Raw genomic sequence first — 12,872 nt, forward strand, 5'->3', positions numbered from 1 at the left:
TCACTCGCTCGCTCCTTTTCATGGAATCCCATCCATACATCCATCTAGTTCTGTGTGAAGCTGGAATACACCGGAGACCCCCTCTCCCCTCGCACCCTCGTTCTCCAGCGAGGGCCGTAGCCCCCTCTACGTGTTGCTGTGGTTTAAAGGATGGATACTGTACTGATGTACTCACCTCTCTCTCTCTCTCCTTCCCTGTACCACCACCTCCTGCTTCCGGCACTTCTGTTTCTTCTCCTCCTTCCTGCTTCACACTCTCTCTCCTTCCCTGGCTTCCTTTTCATTTCCATCCTTCTTCCTGCCCTGCGTCTTCCCGCTCTCCTCCGGCCCGCAGTGCTTGGAACTCGGAGCTGATTGGATCGGAGACGCAGACAGACACGCAGACAGGTGGCGGTCGGAGTGACAGAGCAGACAGACGGGTGTACAGACAGTCCCCTCTCGGACCCGGCGCAGCGCTGCTCTCTCGGCGCTGCAGTGGAGGGGCCCCGCAGACGCAGTTAGTGTGGTGAGTTGTTATTGTTGGTGTCCAGTACAAGTGTATGATCGATTACAAACAGTTGGATTTTAAAAAGATGCACATTCATTCTCCCTCTCCCCCTCTCCCTCTCCCTCCCCTCCCCAGACTGGATGCATCACACAGTGGACCAGTTTGGCGGCCGCAGCGCTCGGGAGCGGGACTCCTTTCCTCTGGACGGCCTGAGCCGAGGGCCATGGGCTCCTGGGGGCAGGCCCTGGGCCCCTCCGTCCAGGTGCTCCGTCGGCGTCAGCCAACCACAGCTCTTCCCTCACCCACCCCCAGGTCACATGACTGGGCCCAACCCACCCAGCAAGTTCTTCTCCAACGGGTGAGTGACGTCCGTACATGCCCCGTGCCCTCTGACTTACCTCCTTACTCTCTGACGTGCCCCCTGACTTACCTCTTTATTCTGACTTGCCCCCCTTGCCCCTAGACTTCCCTCTTTGCCCCCTGACTTGCCTCCTTACTCTCTGACTTGCCCCCTGACCCGCCCGCTGTGCCCCGCTCTCTGACGGTGTATGTGGTTTGCCCCAGGCCGGCGGGGCACGGTGAGAAGCTGGAGGCGCTGCAGGGGCTGGTGCAGTGCCTGTCCCGGGAGCAGCGGCAGCCGCGGCTGTGGGAGCAGCTGGGCCAGCTGTACGAGTCGGAGCAGGAGCTGGAGGAGGCGGCGCGCTGTTACCAGAACGCCGCGCGGCACTGCGGATACGGCGCCGGCGGACATCTGGCCACCCGGGCCGGCCAGCTGCTCAGGGTGAGGCGGCGTCACTTCCTGGTTGTTTGTCGGTTGTTCTAGTTTGTGTGCCGGTTTTAATTTCTCTCCACCTCTCCCCTCAGTACGGGAGCCCACACCCCCCACACCGGCCCCGCAACCTGCCGGCGCTGAGCGAAGTGTGGAGTGTAGTGCAGCAGGTAAGCATTCAACACACACACACACACACACACACACACACACACATGCTCACAGTCTCTCTTCTGACTTGTATTGATGTTATGCTGCAGTGCATTCTGGGAGCCTCATTCTTTCTTTTTTCTCTTGCTCCTCTCCTTCATCTTCCTCCCCAGCAGGCAAGGAGTTTCCCGGGGAAGCGGCCGGCGCCCCACGGGGGTGAGCACTCTGTGATCCAGCACACCCCCCCGCTGCACCACCTGGGCCCCCCGCCGCCCCCCGATGAAACGCCCAGCCCTATCAAGAGGAAGAGGAGCTCCAGCTCGGAGCAGGTCAGAGCCATGGCCAGCCCCCTCCCTTGCCTTCTTTACGTCTCTCCCTCCCCTCCCTCGCTTGCTCACGCTCTCTCTATAACAATGATGATATCAGTCGCTGTAAGTAATCTCTCCTCCCCCGCAGGCCGTTCACACTGGACTGCAGCGGCTGCCCCCCCCCGGACCCCCTCTGCCGCCCCCGCACCCCCCCACCCACTACCAGCCCCCCAAACCCAGTTTCTGGAACCCCCTGCACAAGGGCGGGGCACCGTGGCCCCCCGAGAGGAAGAGCAACGCCCCCGACTTCCAGGTCAGTCTTCAGTAGAGATGTGCAGCAATCTGCGCTCCGCGAACGCCACCAGTACGTCTGCAGAGTCCCCACCATCTGCAGCCGCACAAGTAACTGAAGAATTGCCACTAGCCAACTAGCCACTCCCGAGTTTTGGATTATTTTGTTTTAAAAAAGAAACGAGAAAGGAGAACCGATTGAGGAACGGATTTGTCTGGCTTTTCTATTAACACTAACAGATCGCTCTATATAGTGAAAGTGTACAATGTTCTGGAGTACGGCACAACCCCCCCGCAAACAAATTTAAATATCATATTGTAGATATCGTAGGAATCGTAATCGCAGGGAAAATAGTATTCAATAATCGAAAACGGAAATCGTGACAACCCTAGTAGAAATTGACAGTAGTAGCAATTGATAGTGCTAGTAGTAGTAGTAGTTGCTAGTGGTCATAGTAGTAATTGACAGTGACGGTAGTAGTAGTAGATATACACCTTTTAAAACATTTTATTTATTGAATACAAATGCAAATAAATAAGTAAACCTGTCGTGCAGACTTTCATCTGTTCCATCTCTCGCTCAGCAGGAGGTCTCCAAGCCCAGCCTAGGGGGCTACCCGTACAAGCCACCCCCGCCAAGTGCTGCCCCGCCCTCCATGCCCGCTCCGCCCCCCGGGTACGGCTCCGGTCGCCCCGGCCCCCCCCCGGGTAAATCCCTGGCCCCCTCCCCGGCGGCGCCTGGCGGTCTGAGCCACGCCGCCCCCAGCCCCCACCCCCAGCACAGCCGAGAACCCCGGGGGCTGCCCCGGCCAGAGGATGGGAGGAGAGGAGGAGGAAGCCAGCAGACGCGGGCAGATCCGCCCAGCCTGTCACCAGCAAACGTCACCGGCGTGCCTTACAACAGCCCCCACTACCCGCCCCGCCTGCTGCCCCACCCGGAGCCGCACCACCGGCCCCAGGGCCATGGCAGCGGCGTCACCGCAATACCTCACCCCAGCCTGGGCCCCCCGGCCTCCTCCACCGCCCCTTCCTCATCCTCCCCTTCCTCCGCGGCCAGTGAGAGCTGGCGGTTGCAGGGCAGGCACAGCAGCAGCCTGGTGAGGGTCCTCTTGGTGTTTATGGAGTGTTGCTTTCTTAATTGATTGATTTGATTGGTTACTTGATTGGTTAATTGATGTATTGACTTTTGTCCATGTTCCCTTGCAGGAGTCGGGGCGATACCAAGGTCACAGTGGGGTCACTCAGGGTCCACAGCAGCAGCACCTCCCCCTCCACCAGGTGCCCCGAGCCCCAGTGATCGCGCCCCCCCCACCACGGGATGCACGGCCCCCCAGCCTCTATGGCAGCAGCATGGGCACTTCCCCGGCCCCCGTGCCCCACACCGGCGTCCTGAGGTCCACGGGCAGCTGGACTCAAAAGGAGCTGCTCCCCTCTGCCCCCTCCAGCAGCATCCGGGAGGACCTGGGGGGGGGGCGTCTATACGAGCGGGAGTCTCCCTCTCGTGGCCGCCAAACCCTGCCCCCCCCGCCACCCTCTGTGCTGGTCAAACCCTTCTTCGGCCACGGCAAGGGCCCAGGGCCCCCGGACACAGGTCACCAGAGAGGGGGACCCAGTGTGATTGCAGCCCTGCCGAAACCCCCTGAGCAGCAGCAGCATCCTCCCTCTCGCCAGCCCCCTCCCGCTGCCCCGCCCAAGCCCTGCGAGAGGGTCAGCCCCTACCCTCCCTCTCACTTCCCCCGGCCGCAGCAGAAGCCCACCCCACCCCAGAGCATCGAGGAGGCGCTGGACGAGCTGGACGCCGAGCTGGAGGGCCATCTGAGGGCCGAGGAGCAGAGGAAGAGGGAGCGGGAGGAAGAGCAGGAGGATCAGGAGAGGAGGAGGAGGAGGAGGGAGCGGGAGAAGGAGAGAGCAGAGGAGGAGGAGGAGGAGAGGAGGCGGAGACGGCGCCGAGAGCGGGAGATGGAGGAGGTGACGGCGGCAGAGGAGAGGCAGGAGGAGGAGGAGAGGAAGGAGAAGGAGGAGAGGAAGAGGAAGGAAGCGCGGGAGCAGGGGCGGAGGGAGGAAGATGCCATGCAGAGCCTGGAGCGCCTGCTGTCCGGTCGAGGGACCCCCTCGGGACCTCCCCCGCCCGCCTCCACCTGCCCCGCCCCCCCTGCTGCATGCCCGCTGTCGCCCTCCTCCACCTCCTCCCCCCCTTCCTCCTTCCCCTGGCTGACGGACTTCGGGAGGCCACGGTGGAGCGGAGAGAGGCACCAGCAGAATCTTCCTCCTCCCCCTCCCCAGCAGAGCCCCTCGAGAACCGCCTCAGGAATCCCGTACCACCGCCCCGCCCCTGCCGGCGCCTCCATGGCCAGCCTGCTGATGCAACAGACCACCATCATATCCAAAGACACGCCACGGGAGCCGGACAGGCCCTCCTACTCGGCGCACACCACGCCGGCCGCCCTGCCTCGGACCCCCTTCCCCGGGGAGACACTCCCACCACCACCAGCGCAGCCGCAGAAGCTCTTCCCCACTCCAGGCCGGGACACCAGCACCTTCACCGCCACCGTGGCACTCACCGTCACCACATCCACCACCTCCACCCCAGCTACCACCCCCAGCGGTGCCGGTGCTAACAGCTGCCACCCCCAGCAGAGCATTGGGGGGTCCAGCGCGAACCGACAGGCGTCAAGTGGGTCAACGGGGGGCCCCCAGTTCGAGGAGGAGCCCTCAGAGCCCACCATCCTGCCCGACGGCCTGGCCACCATCATGAAGATGCTGGACGAGTCCATCAAGGAGGAGGAGCGGGCCGGGTGTCCAGGGGGTCCATACTCGCCCTCCCCCTCCTGCCTGCGTGCCCCCGACCTCCTGCCCGCCCCCAAGCCCCAGGAGCGCAGCCCCCCAGCACTGGGAGAGGATTTCGGCGGGGCCGGGGGCAGCATGGGGGTCGAGAGCCACGCCAGCCCCCCTGTGCTGAGCCGACAGGGGTCCCTGGCATCCTCTTCCTCCTCCTCCTCGTCCTCCTCTTCCTCCTGCAGCCGGGCATCGTCCGTGTGCGAGGAAGAGCAGCAGCCGGCGCTCAAGCTCAGCCCCCAGCCCCCGCGGCCCCCCAGTCCCCCGTTCCCCAGTGGCAACTATGGCGGGGGGAGCTCGGACTACCGGCACTGTGACCTGGCCAGGCTGTACGGCTTCCCCGAGCGAGCCGCACCATCCCCCCCGGAGGAGGAAGAGGAGGAAGAAGAGGAGGAGGAAGAGCTGCCCGCCTCGCCTCCACGGCCGACCCACCTGCAGCACACCGGTGTGGGCAATGTGTTCAAGTCCCTGGCCTCCGTGCTGGAGAGCCAGAAGTACGCCTACCGGGGGGGCCCATTCGGCCGGCCGCCACCCAGCGCCCTCGGGGCGGTGAAGTACTCTTCCTCCCTGTCGCTTGGCCCCGAGATCTCCTCCCAGCAGAACCCCGGCACTGCCTGCCCCCCACACTCCTCGTCTTCGTCGCGGTTGTCTACCTCAGCCACCAGCCCAGCAGCGTCGCCGGCGAGGGACGAGGCGATGGTGAAGCAGGAGAGGGAGTCAGAACCAGAGGAGGAGGAGGAGGAGGAGGAGGAGGAGGAGGCGCCCCACTCTCCTCCCCGGGTCAAGGTGGAGATGCCGCCCTTCGGGGGCGACCTGAAACTGACCACCATCTCCCAGGCCTCGCTGGCCGAGCTGGGCCGCAGCTGCGAGGTGCTCCTAACCCGGCACACCTTCCCCCCAGGGGGGGCCTGCCGCCTGAAGTCAGAGCGGGAGAGGGAACGGGAGAGAGAGAGAGAGGGCAGCCAGAAGAGAGAGAGGGAGCGGGAGAGGGAGGGCAGCAGCAGCAGACGCCACCAGCGCAGGAGAGAGCAGAAGGAGAGGAAGAAGAAGCATCGCAAGAAGGAGGAGGTGTCCCTGTCCTCTTCCTCTTCCTCGTCCTCCTCCTCGGGCTCCAACCGGCGCCACCACCACCGGGACGGTAAGTCTCACAAGGACCGCAGGAGCCGGCAGGTGCTGGGCAACCTGGACCTGCAGAGCAAGGAGGTCCGTGGCCGCGACAAGGTCAAGGTGGAGGCGGGAGGCAGTGAGAGGAGGAAGGAGGAGGGAGGGTCCGGCGCCGGGGGTCCGGCGCCGGCAGGGTCGTCCTCTGTGGGCCCCGCCAAGGCCACGGGCACCGGCTCACTGGGCCCGGCGGACCTGCTGAAGCTGAAGGCGCTGTCCGACGGGCCGCCCAAGGAGCTGAAGATCCGACTCATCAAGGTGGAGAGCGGCGACCGTGAGACCTTCATCGCCTCGGAGGTGGAGGAGCGCCGGATCCCCCTGGCCGACATCACCATCCACCACTGTGCCGCCGACGTCGTCCGTGCCTGCAAGTGAGTGAGGGAGAGGGAGGGAGAATACAGATAGAATGGGGGAAGGAGTGGTGGAGAGGGGAAGGAAGGGAGAGTGAAAGGGTGGTGAGGGAGAACACTGCCCCCCGAGCGGCACCACTCTAGAACACTGCCCTGAACGACTGCAACAGTCCGAGGGAGGGGGTGGTTTTGTGACAGGCCTGTGTTCTGTGGGCCGTTCGGTCCTCTATCTCTCTCACTCGCTCTCTCTTTCTCTCCGTGGGACGCTCAGGGGTGCCAGGATCAAGAGCAAGTTCAAGGAGTCCTACCTGCTGCCCGCCTTCTCTGTGAAGCCCTGCCTGGGCACCGAGCCCATCCCCCGGGAGAAGCTCAACCCCCCCACGCCCAGCATCTACGTGAGTTCCCCCCACGTTCCGTTCTTACCTCTATTCGTGTTAAAAACAGTCGGATATAGAATTGGTGAAAAACCTGTGATGAGTATCGGCCTGCACTGCCCCCTGCTGTCTGTCTGGGGCACTGCCACCCTGGAGAATACAGCCTGCTTAGTGTGGACTGACAGTCTCGAGTGTGTCGTGCTGTTAGAGAAGTGTTGTGTAAGTGTTGACACTGTGGTGCTGTGCGGTTGGAGAGTGGTGTTGAGTCCTGTTGTGCAGTTGGAGAGTAGAATTTTGTATTTGTGTTGACTATTGTGTTGTACAGTTGGAGAGCAGTGTAGTATTGTGTAGTGGTGTGGTACAGTTGGAGAGCAGTATAGTATTGTGTAGTTGTTGACGGTTGTGGTGTTTGTTGCGCAGCTGGAGAGTAAGCGTGACGCCTTCTCCCCGGTGCTGCTGCAGTTCTGCACCGATTCCAAGAACCCGATCACTGTGATCCGCGGCCTGGCGGGGTCCCTGCGCCTCAGTGAGTACCACTACTACCCACCTACACATTCACTATTCACACTCACCACTCACTCTATTCGCACTGTCCCTGGGGCTCAGTGAGTACCTCTACTACCCACCTACACACTCACTACTCTCTACTCACACTGTCCCTGCGGCTCGGTGAGTACCTCTGCTACCCACGTACTCGCGTGCTACTCCCTCACTCCTCGCCCTCCCCCTCTCCACAGACCTGGGCCTGTTCTCCACCAAGTCGCTGGTGGAGGCGAACGGGGAGCACTCGGTGGAGGTGCGCACGCAGGTGCAGCAGCAGTCGGACGAGAACTGGGACCCCAGCGGCTCGACGCAGACCTGGCCCTGCGAGAGCAGCCGCTCACACACCACCATCGCCAAGTACGCGCAGTACCAGGCCTCCTCCTTCCAGGAGAGCCTGCAGGAGGAGAAGGCCAGCGACGAGGAGGAGGAGGAGGAAGAGCCGGTCAGCGCCCCGGAGCCCCCCCCAAGCGGCAGCACCGGGTGGGCACTTGGTGGATTCAATGATTAATTGGTGGAAGAGTGGCTGCGTTACAGCTCCTACACAACTGCCTGTCCCTCTTTGCCTCTCTCCCTCCCTCTTTCCCCCTTTCCCTCTCTCCCTTTCCATCTCTGCCTCTTTTCCTCACTCACTCTCTCTCTCTCCACAGCGGTGCAGAGCAGAAGCCGGTGGGGAAGATTATCAAGTTTGGCACCAACATTGATCTCTCCGACCCCAAGAGGTGAGAGCCGTCTGTCTGTCTGTCTGTCTGAGCGAGAGTGTGTTTGTGAGTGCTTGTGTGAACAAGTGTGTGTGTCTGTGTGTCTCTCTCTCTCTCTGAGACTCGGCTGACCTCCCTTCTAGAAGTTTCCCCAGTGCTGGGCAGTCGTGATTCTGGCGCCACCTGCCGCCCGGTCCGTGCTACTACAGTTTATTGCACTGGCTCGGCCGTCCTCTTTCTCACTATTTGCCCTCGCCCTCTCCCGTCTGCGCAGGTGGAAGCCGCAGCTGCAGGAGCTGCTCAAGCTGCCCGCCTTCATGCGCGTGTCGTCCAGTGGCAACATGCTGAGCCACGTGGGCCACACCATCCTGGGCATGAACACCGTGCAGTTGTACATGAAGGTGCCGGGCAGCCGCACGCCAGGTAGGCACGGCCGGGGGTCAGGGGTCAGGGAACTGACACGGGGAGATTGTGAAGTCCCCCGCCGTCTCTGCTGTCCCTCCGCTGACTGTCTGTCTGTTCGTCCGTCCATCCGTCTGTCCCCCATAGGTCACCAGGAGAACAACAACTTCTGCTCGGTCAACATCAACATCGGCCCCGGGGACTGCGAGTGGTTCGCCGTACACGATAACTACTGGGAGGCCATCAGCAACTTCTGCGAGAAGTGAGTGTGCGAGGGTGGGTGTGTGTGTGTGTGTGTGTGTGTGTGTGTGTGTGCGCGTGTGTACACGAGAGTGTGCGTGTCTGTGCACCCACACTATACTCCGAGGCGAGCTGGTCGGTTTGTGTGGTGGTATAACGTGCGGACCCTTCTCTCAGGCACGGCGTGGACTACCTGACGGGCTCGTGGTGGCCGGTGCTGGAAGACCTGTACCAGTCCGGCATCCCGGTGTACCGCTTCGTGCAGCGGCCCGGTGACCTGGTGTGGATCAACGCCGGCACGGTGCACTGGGTGCAGGCGGTGGGCTGGTGCAACAACATCGCCTGGAACGTGGGGCCGCTCAACGGTGAGTCTCGTGCACAGCTCAGCACTGCCCTGAACCACACTGCTCTAGAACACAGCTTAGCACAACACTGTTCTAGAACACTGTTTGGTACTGCTCAGAGCAACCCTACTTTATGACACTGCCCTGAAAGCCCCCCTGCTCTAGGACCCTGCCCCTGAAAGCCCCCCTGCTCTAGGACCCTGCCCCTGAAAGCCCCCCTGCTCTAGGACCCTGCCCCTAAGCCCCTCCCTGCTATAGGACCCTGCCCCTGAAAGCACCCTTGCTCTAGGACCCTGCCCCTGAGCCCCTCCCTGCTCTAGGACCCTGCCCCTAAAAGCCCCCCTGCTCTAGGACCCTGCCCCTGAGCCCCTCCCTGCTATAGGACCCTGCCCCTGAAAGCACCCTTGCTCTAGGACCCTGCCCCTGAGCCCCTCCCTGCTCTAGGACCCTGCCCCTAAGCCCCTCCCTGCTATAGGACCCTGCCCCTGAAAGCACCCTTGCTCTAGGACCCTGCCCCTGAGCCCCTCCCTGCTCTAGGACCCTGCCCCTAAAAGCCCCCCTGCTCTAGGACCCTGCCCCTGAGCCCCTCCCTGCTATAGGACCCTGCCCCTGAAAGCCCCCCTGCTCTAGGACCCTGCCCCTAAGCCCCTCCCTACTCTAGGACACTGCCCTGAACAACAGCAACAGACTGGTGCTGACCCGCCCATGCGCCCTGTTCTGCCCACAGCCTACCAGTACCAGCTGGCCATGGAGCGCTACGAGTGGAACGAGGTGAAGAAGGTCAAGTCCATCGTGCCCATGATCCACGTGTCCTGGAACATCGCCCGCACCGTCAAGGTCACCGACCCCGACACATTCCGCATGATCAAGTACGCACCGCTGGGGCGGAGGGGGCGGGAGGAAGGGAGGAAATGCTCAGGGAGGCCGGACCCACAGGGTGTCAATTCATGTAATTGATGAATGAGTCGGTTAATTGATTGGTGTAATTGGTTAATTGAGTGGATTGGGGAATTGGGCGTCGGCCCCTGGGACCTGTGTTGACCTGCTCCCTCCCCCCCAGGCACTGCCTGCTGCAGTCCATCAAACACTCCCAGATCCTGAGGGACCAGCTGGTGGCGTCCGGCAAGAAGATCTCGTACCAGAGCCGTGTGAAGGACGAGCCGGCGTACTACTGCAACGAGTGCGACGTGAGTCACGCACTGACGCACGTTCAAGATACTCTGAAAATGTCATTTTTAAGCCTTTAGATAGATAGATAGATACTGTTAAAACTAATGTCAACTTTAAGTGTTTGTTCAAGGACAACACAACTTTACAAATTTACCAAGTGACACCACAGTGTGTAGTTTTAACTCAGTGTGTTTTTCCCACACAGTCTTAATACATTAGTTCTAAGAGTGTAGACACACACACACACACACACACATTAAACTACGGTTAGAAATCATGGATTTGTGCAGTTTTTGAGATCTGTCAAGATTCCAGTGGATTGAGTTGTGACACGTCCTCGACCAACATATCTGTCCAGCTGCTGTGAGCTGCCGTGCTGTGGATGTCCCAAGCAGCAGCAGCAGACTGACCGATCCCTCTCCCTCCCTGTGCCAGGTGGAGGTATACAACCTGCTGTTCGTGACGAGTGAGAACGGCAGCCGCAAGACGTACGTGGTGCACTGCGAGGACTGCGCCCGGCAGCGCAGCGCCAGCCTGGCCAACGTGGTGGTGCTGGAGCAGTACAAGAACGAGGAGCTCATGAGTGTCTACGACAGCTTCACCCTGGTGAGAGGGCCGACGCACAAGCGCCCCGGGACGGACGCGCACACGTCTCGAATTCGAATTCAAATTGGGAGCACAATGTATAGGTGTAATTTTGCAGCCTGTACGGTTGATTGGCTCTCTGAAGTCATGCAGAGATTTCTTAAAAAGAAAATTGAAAACGCCCTTTTGAGCAGTGACCAGAATTCCTATAATTGGACAAGTTAATTGCTTAATTGACTAATTACTTCCATATGTATGAACCTGTTATAATCAGGGTGACTGACGCAACAGACTGGATTCAGGACCGTGTTTGGGCACCACTGGTCTAATACATTTTGTATTTCGCAATTATGACCTGAACAGGATGCTAGCGTTAATTATTAATTTGAATTAAAATTGAAAAATATGAATTTTCGAGACCATAAGGTCTGTTTTACTCGCCTCTAACCCCCCCCCTCCTCTCTCTCTCTCTCTCTCTCTCTCTCTCTCTCTCTCTCTCTCTCTCTCTCTCTCTCTCTCTCTCTCTCTTGCCCCCCACAGGCGCCGACGCCGAACTCGCGCTGAAGCCCTCCGGTCTGTCCATAGCCATAACCAAAACATCACTCCTGCCTGCTGGGAGAACACGACTTAATTTATTTCAGTTTTATTTCAATCTTACTGTTTTTTTTGTTGTTTTTTTAATCTACTACTACTGCTAATACTTGCCGAACAGCCAATCAAAAAAAACGTTTACTCAACCAATGTTTACAAAAGCCGCATCAGCCAATAAACACTCGAGTCTTTCCTCGTGACGGCCCCGCCTACCGACTGCCGATTCGCTCCCAGGGCGGAGCCGTGTGATTGGGTGACAACGGGACGGGCCTGGCGGTCTCAGAGGAATTATGGATTTTTGTTGTTGTTGTTGTTTTCATTCGGGGGGCTGATTTTTTTTTCCCGTTTGTTCCAGGTGAAAATAGTTTTTATTGTCGGGGTGCTGTTTTTTAATTTTTATTCTATTTATTTGTATCTTTTTATCGTTCTCATGATTGATTTTGAAGAGTAGGACAGTCTAGAGAGATACCACATTGGCCTTCACGACTTGTATTTAGATAAAAAAAAAAAACGTAAAAAACTAAAAAAAAAAAAACAAAAAAAAAACTTTTTCTAAAGCATTAAGACGAGGAAAACGAGACACAATTGTTTGGAATCAATGCTTCAAAAACACATACGGGTTTGTACGATTTTCTTCCTGGTCCGAGAGAATCTTTGTGGCAGTTGGATGCGACCGTTTCTTTTCCACACGCAACGAGCGAATCGTGGCGCCGCGGCCCGTGCGGGGGTCTGCGCTGTTACGTTTCCGTAAAATATTTAGACTGCGATGATTTTTCAGTTGTTATTTTTTACCTCCGTTTGTTGGTTTTTAGTGGATTTTCTTTTTTCCTGGATTGAAAGATTTTAATGTAAATGTTTTGTTTTATTTATATATTGTTTGTTTTCTCCTATTTATTGGATATTGAAAGTTCTCCCCTTTTTTATTAGTGAGATCAGAGGTTTTTTTCTATTGTTGTTGTTCTTAATCGAATATTTGAGGCAGGGGTTGGGGGGGGGATCAATTTCAATGGTGCTTAACCCCTCCCCCGCCCCTCAGCATATATAAATGATATATATATATAAATATATAAGACTTTACTTTGTTTCATAGAGCCAAGGCACTCGATATAGACTTGTTTTGCATAGGCCACTCTCTCTCTCTCTCTCTCTCTCTCTCTCTCTCTCTCTCTCTCCGGTATTTAGCAAGATCTTTCTTTTTTGCAGAAACACGCCAGAGAGAAATTGTCCTTTTTTCCCCCTAAGCGATTATTAACCATTTTAAGAAGATTTTTACGTACAATAGACGGGCTGAGATTGTTTGTTTTCGATGACTGTTTCTTCTGTTTTTCTTCCCTCCTTCTGAAAGAAAAGAAACATCTATTTTTGTTGTTGTTTTTCCCTCCCCTCTTTGCAATATCATTGTTTCAGTCGGTGTTTATTTGAGCTGCACTGTTTAAGAGAAAAAAAAAGAAAAAGAATTCACACAGAAAACCTGAGCCAGATTTGTCTTAAACACTTGTCGATTTGTGGGATTATTCTGATTATTATTATTACTATTATTATTATTCTTAATAATAATAAAAGCTTTTGCTAAA

The 12,872-nt window shown here is 57.9% G+C and overlaps 1 protein-coding gene across 11 annotated transcripts in view; it reads left to right on the plus strand.

The window, feature by feature from the left end:
* kdm6ba (lysine (K)-specific demethylase 6B, a) overlaps window positions 1-12,872 on the plus strand; it is a 69,611-nt gene extending 56,739 nt beyond the window's left edge. For 9 of the 11 annotated variants that reach the window (XM_066722378.1, XM_066722385.1, XM_066722386.1 and 6 more), the window contains 19 exons: window positions 335-505; window positions 623-845; window positions 1,052-1,268; window positions 1,352-1,426; window positions 1,580-1,735; window positions 1,863-2,027; window positions 2,590-3,102; window positions 3,212-6,372; window positions 6,623-6,746; window positions 7,146-7,251; window positions 7,463-7,748; window positions 7,916-7,987; window positions 8,241-8,389; window positions 8,516-8,630; window positions 8,786-8,973; window positions 9,680-9,821; window positions 10,013-10,139; window positions 10,558-10,728; window positions 11,248-12,872. In XM_066722378.1, the coding sequence (XP_066578475.1) occupies window positions 628-845; window positions 1,052-1,268; window positions 1,352-1,426; window positions 1,580-1,735; window positions 1,863-2,027; window positions 2,590-3,102; window positions 3,212-6,372; window positions 6,623-6,746; window positions 7,146-7,251; window positions 7,463-7,748; window positions 7,916-7,987; window positions 8,241-8,389; window positions 8,516-8,630; window positions 8,786-8,973; window positions 9,680-9,821; window positions 10,013-10,139; window positions 10,558-10,728; window positions 11,248-11,271 (6,009 nt within the window). In that variant the 5' untranslated portion in view covers window positions 335-505; window positions 623-627 and the 3' untranslated portion in view covers window positions 11,272-12,872. The remainder of the gene's footprint in view (window positions 1-334; window positions 506-622; window positions 846-1,051; window positions 1,269-1,351; window positions 1,427-1,579; window positions 1,736-1,862; window positions 2,028-2,589; window positions 3,103-3,211; window positions 6,373-6,622; window positions 6,747-7,145; window positions 7,252-7,462; window positions 7,749-7,915; window positions 7,988-8,240; window positions 8,390-8,515; window positions 8,631-8,785; window positions 8,974-9,679; window positions 9,822-10,012; window positions 10,140-10,557; window positions 10,729-11,247) is intronic. The other 2 variants (XM_066722387.1, XM_066722388.1) reach the window with 2 other exon arrangements.

This window comes from Amia ocellicauda, chromosome 14, assembly GCF_036373705.1.
Source record: "Amia ocellicauda isolate fAmiCal2 chromosome 14, fAmiCal2.hap1, whole genome shotgun sequence".
Lineage (NCBI taxonomy): Eukaryota > Metazoa > Chordata > Actinopteri > Amiiformes > Amiidae > Amia > Amia ocellicauda.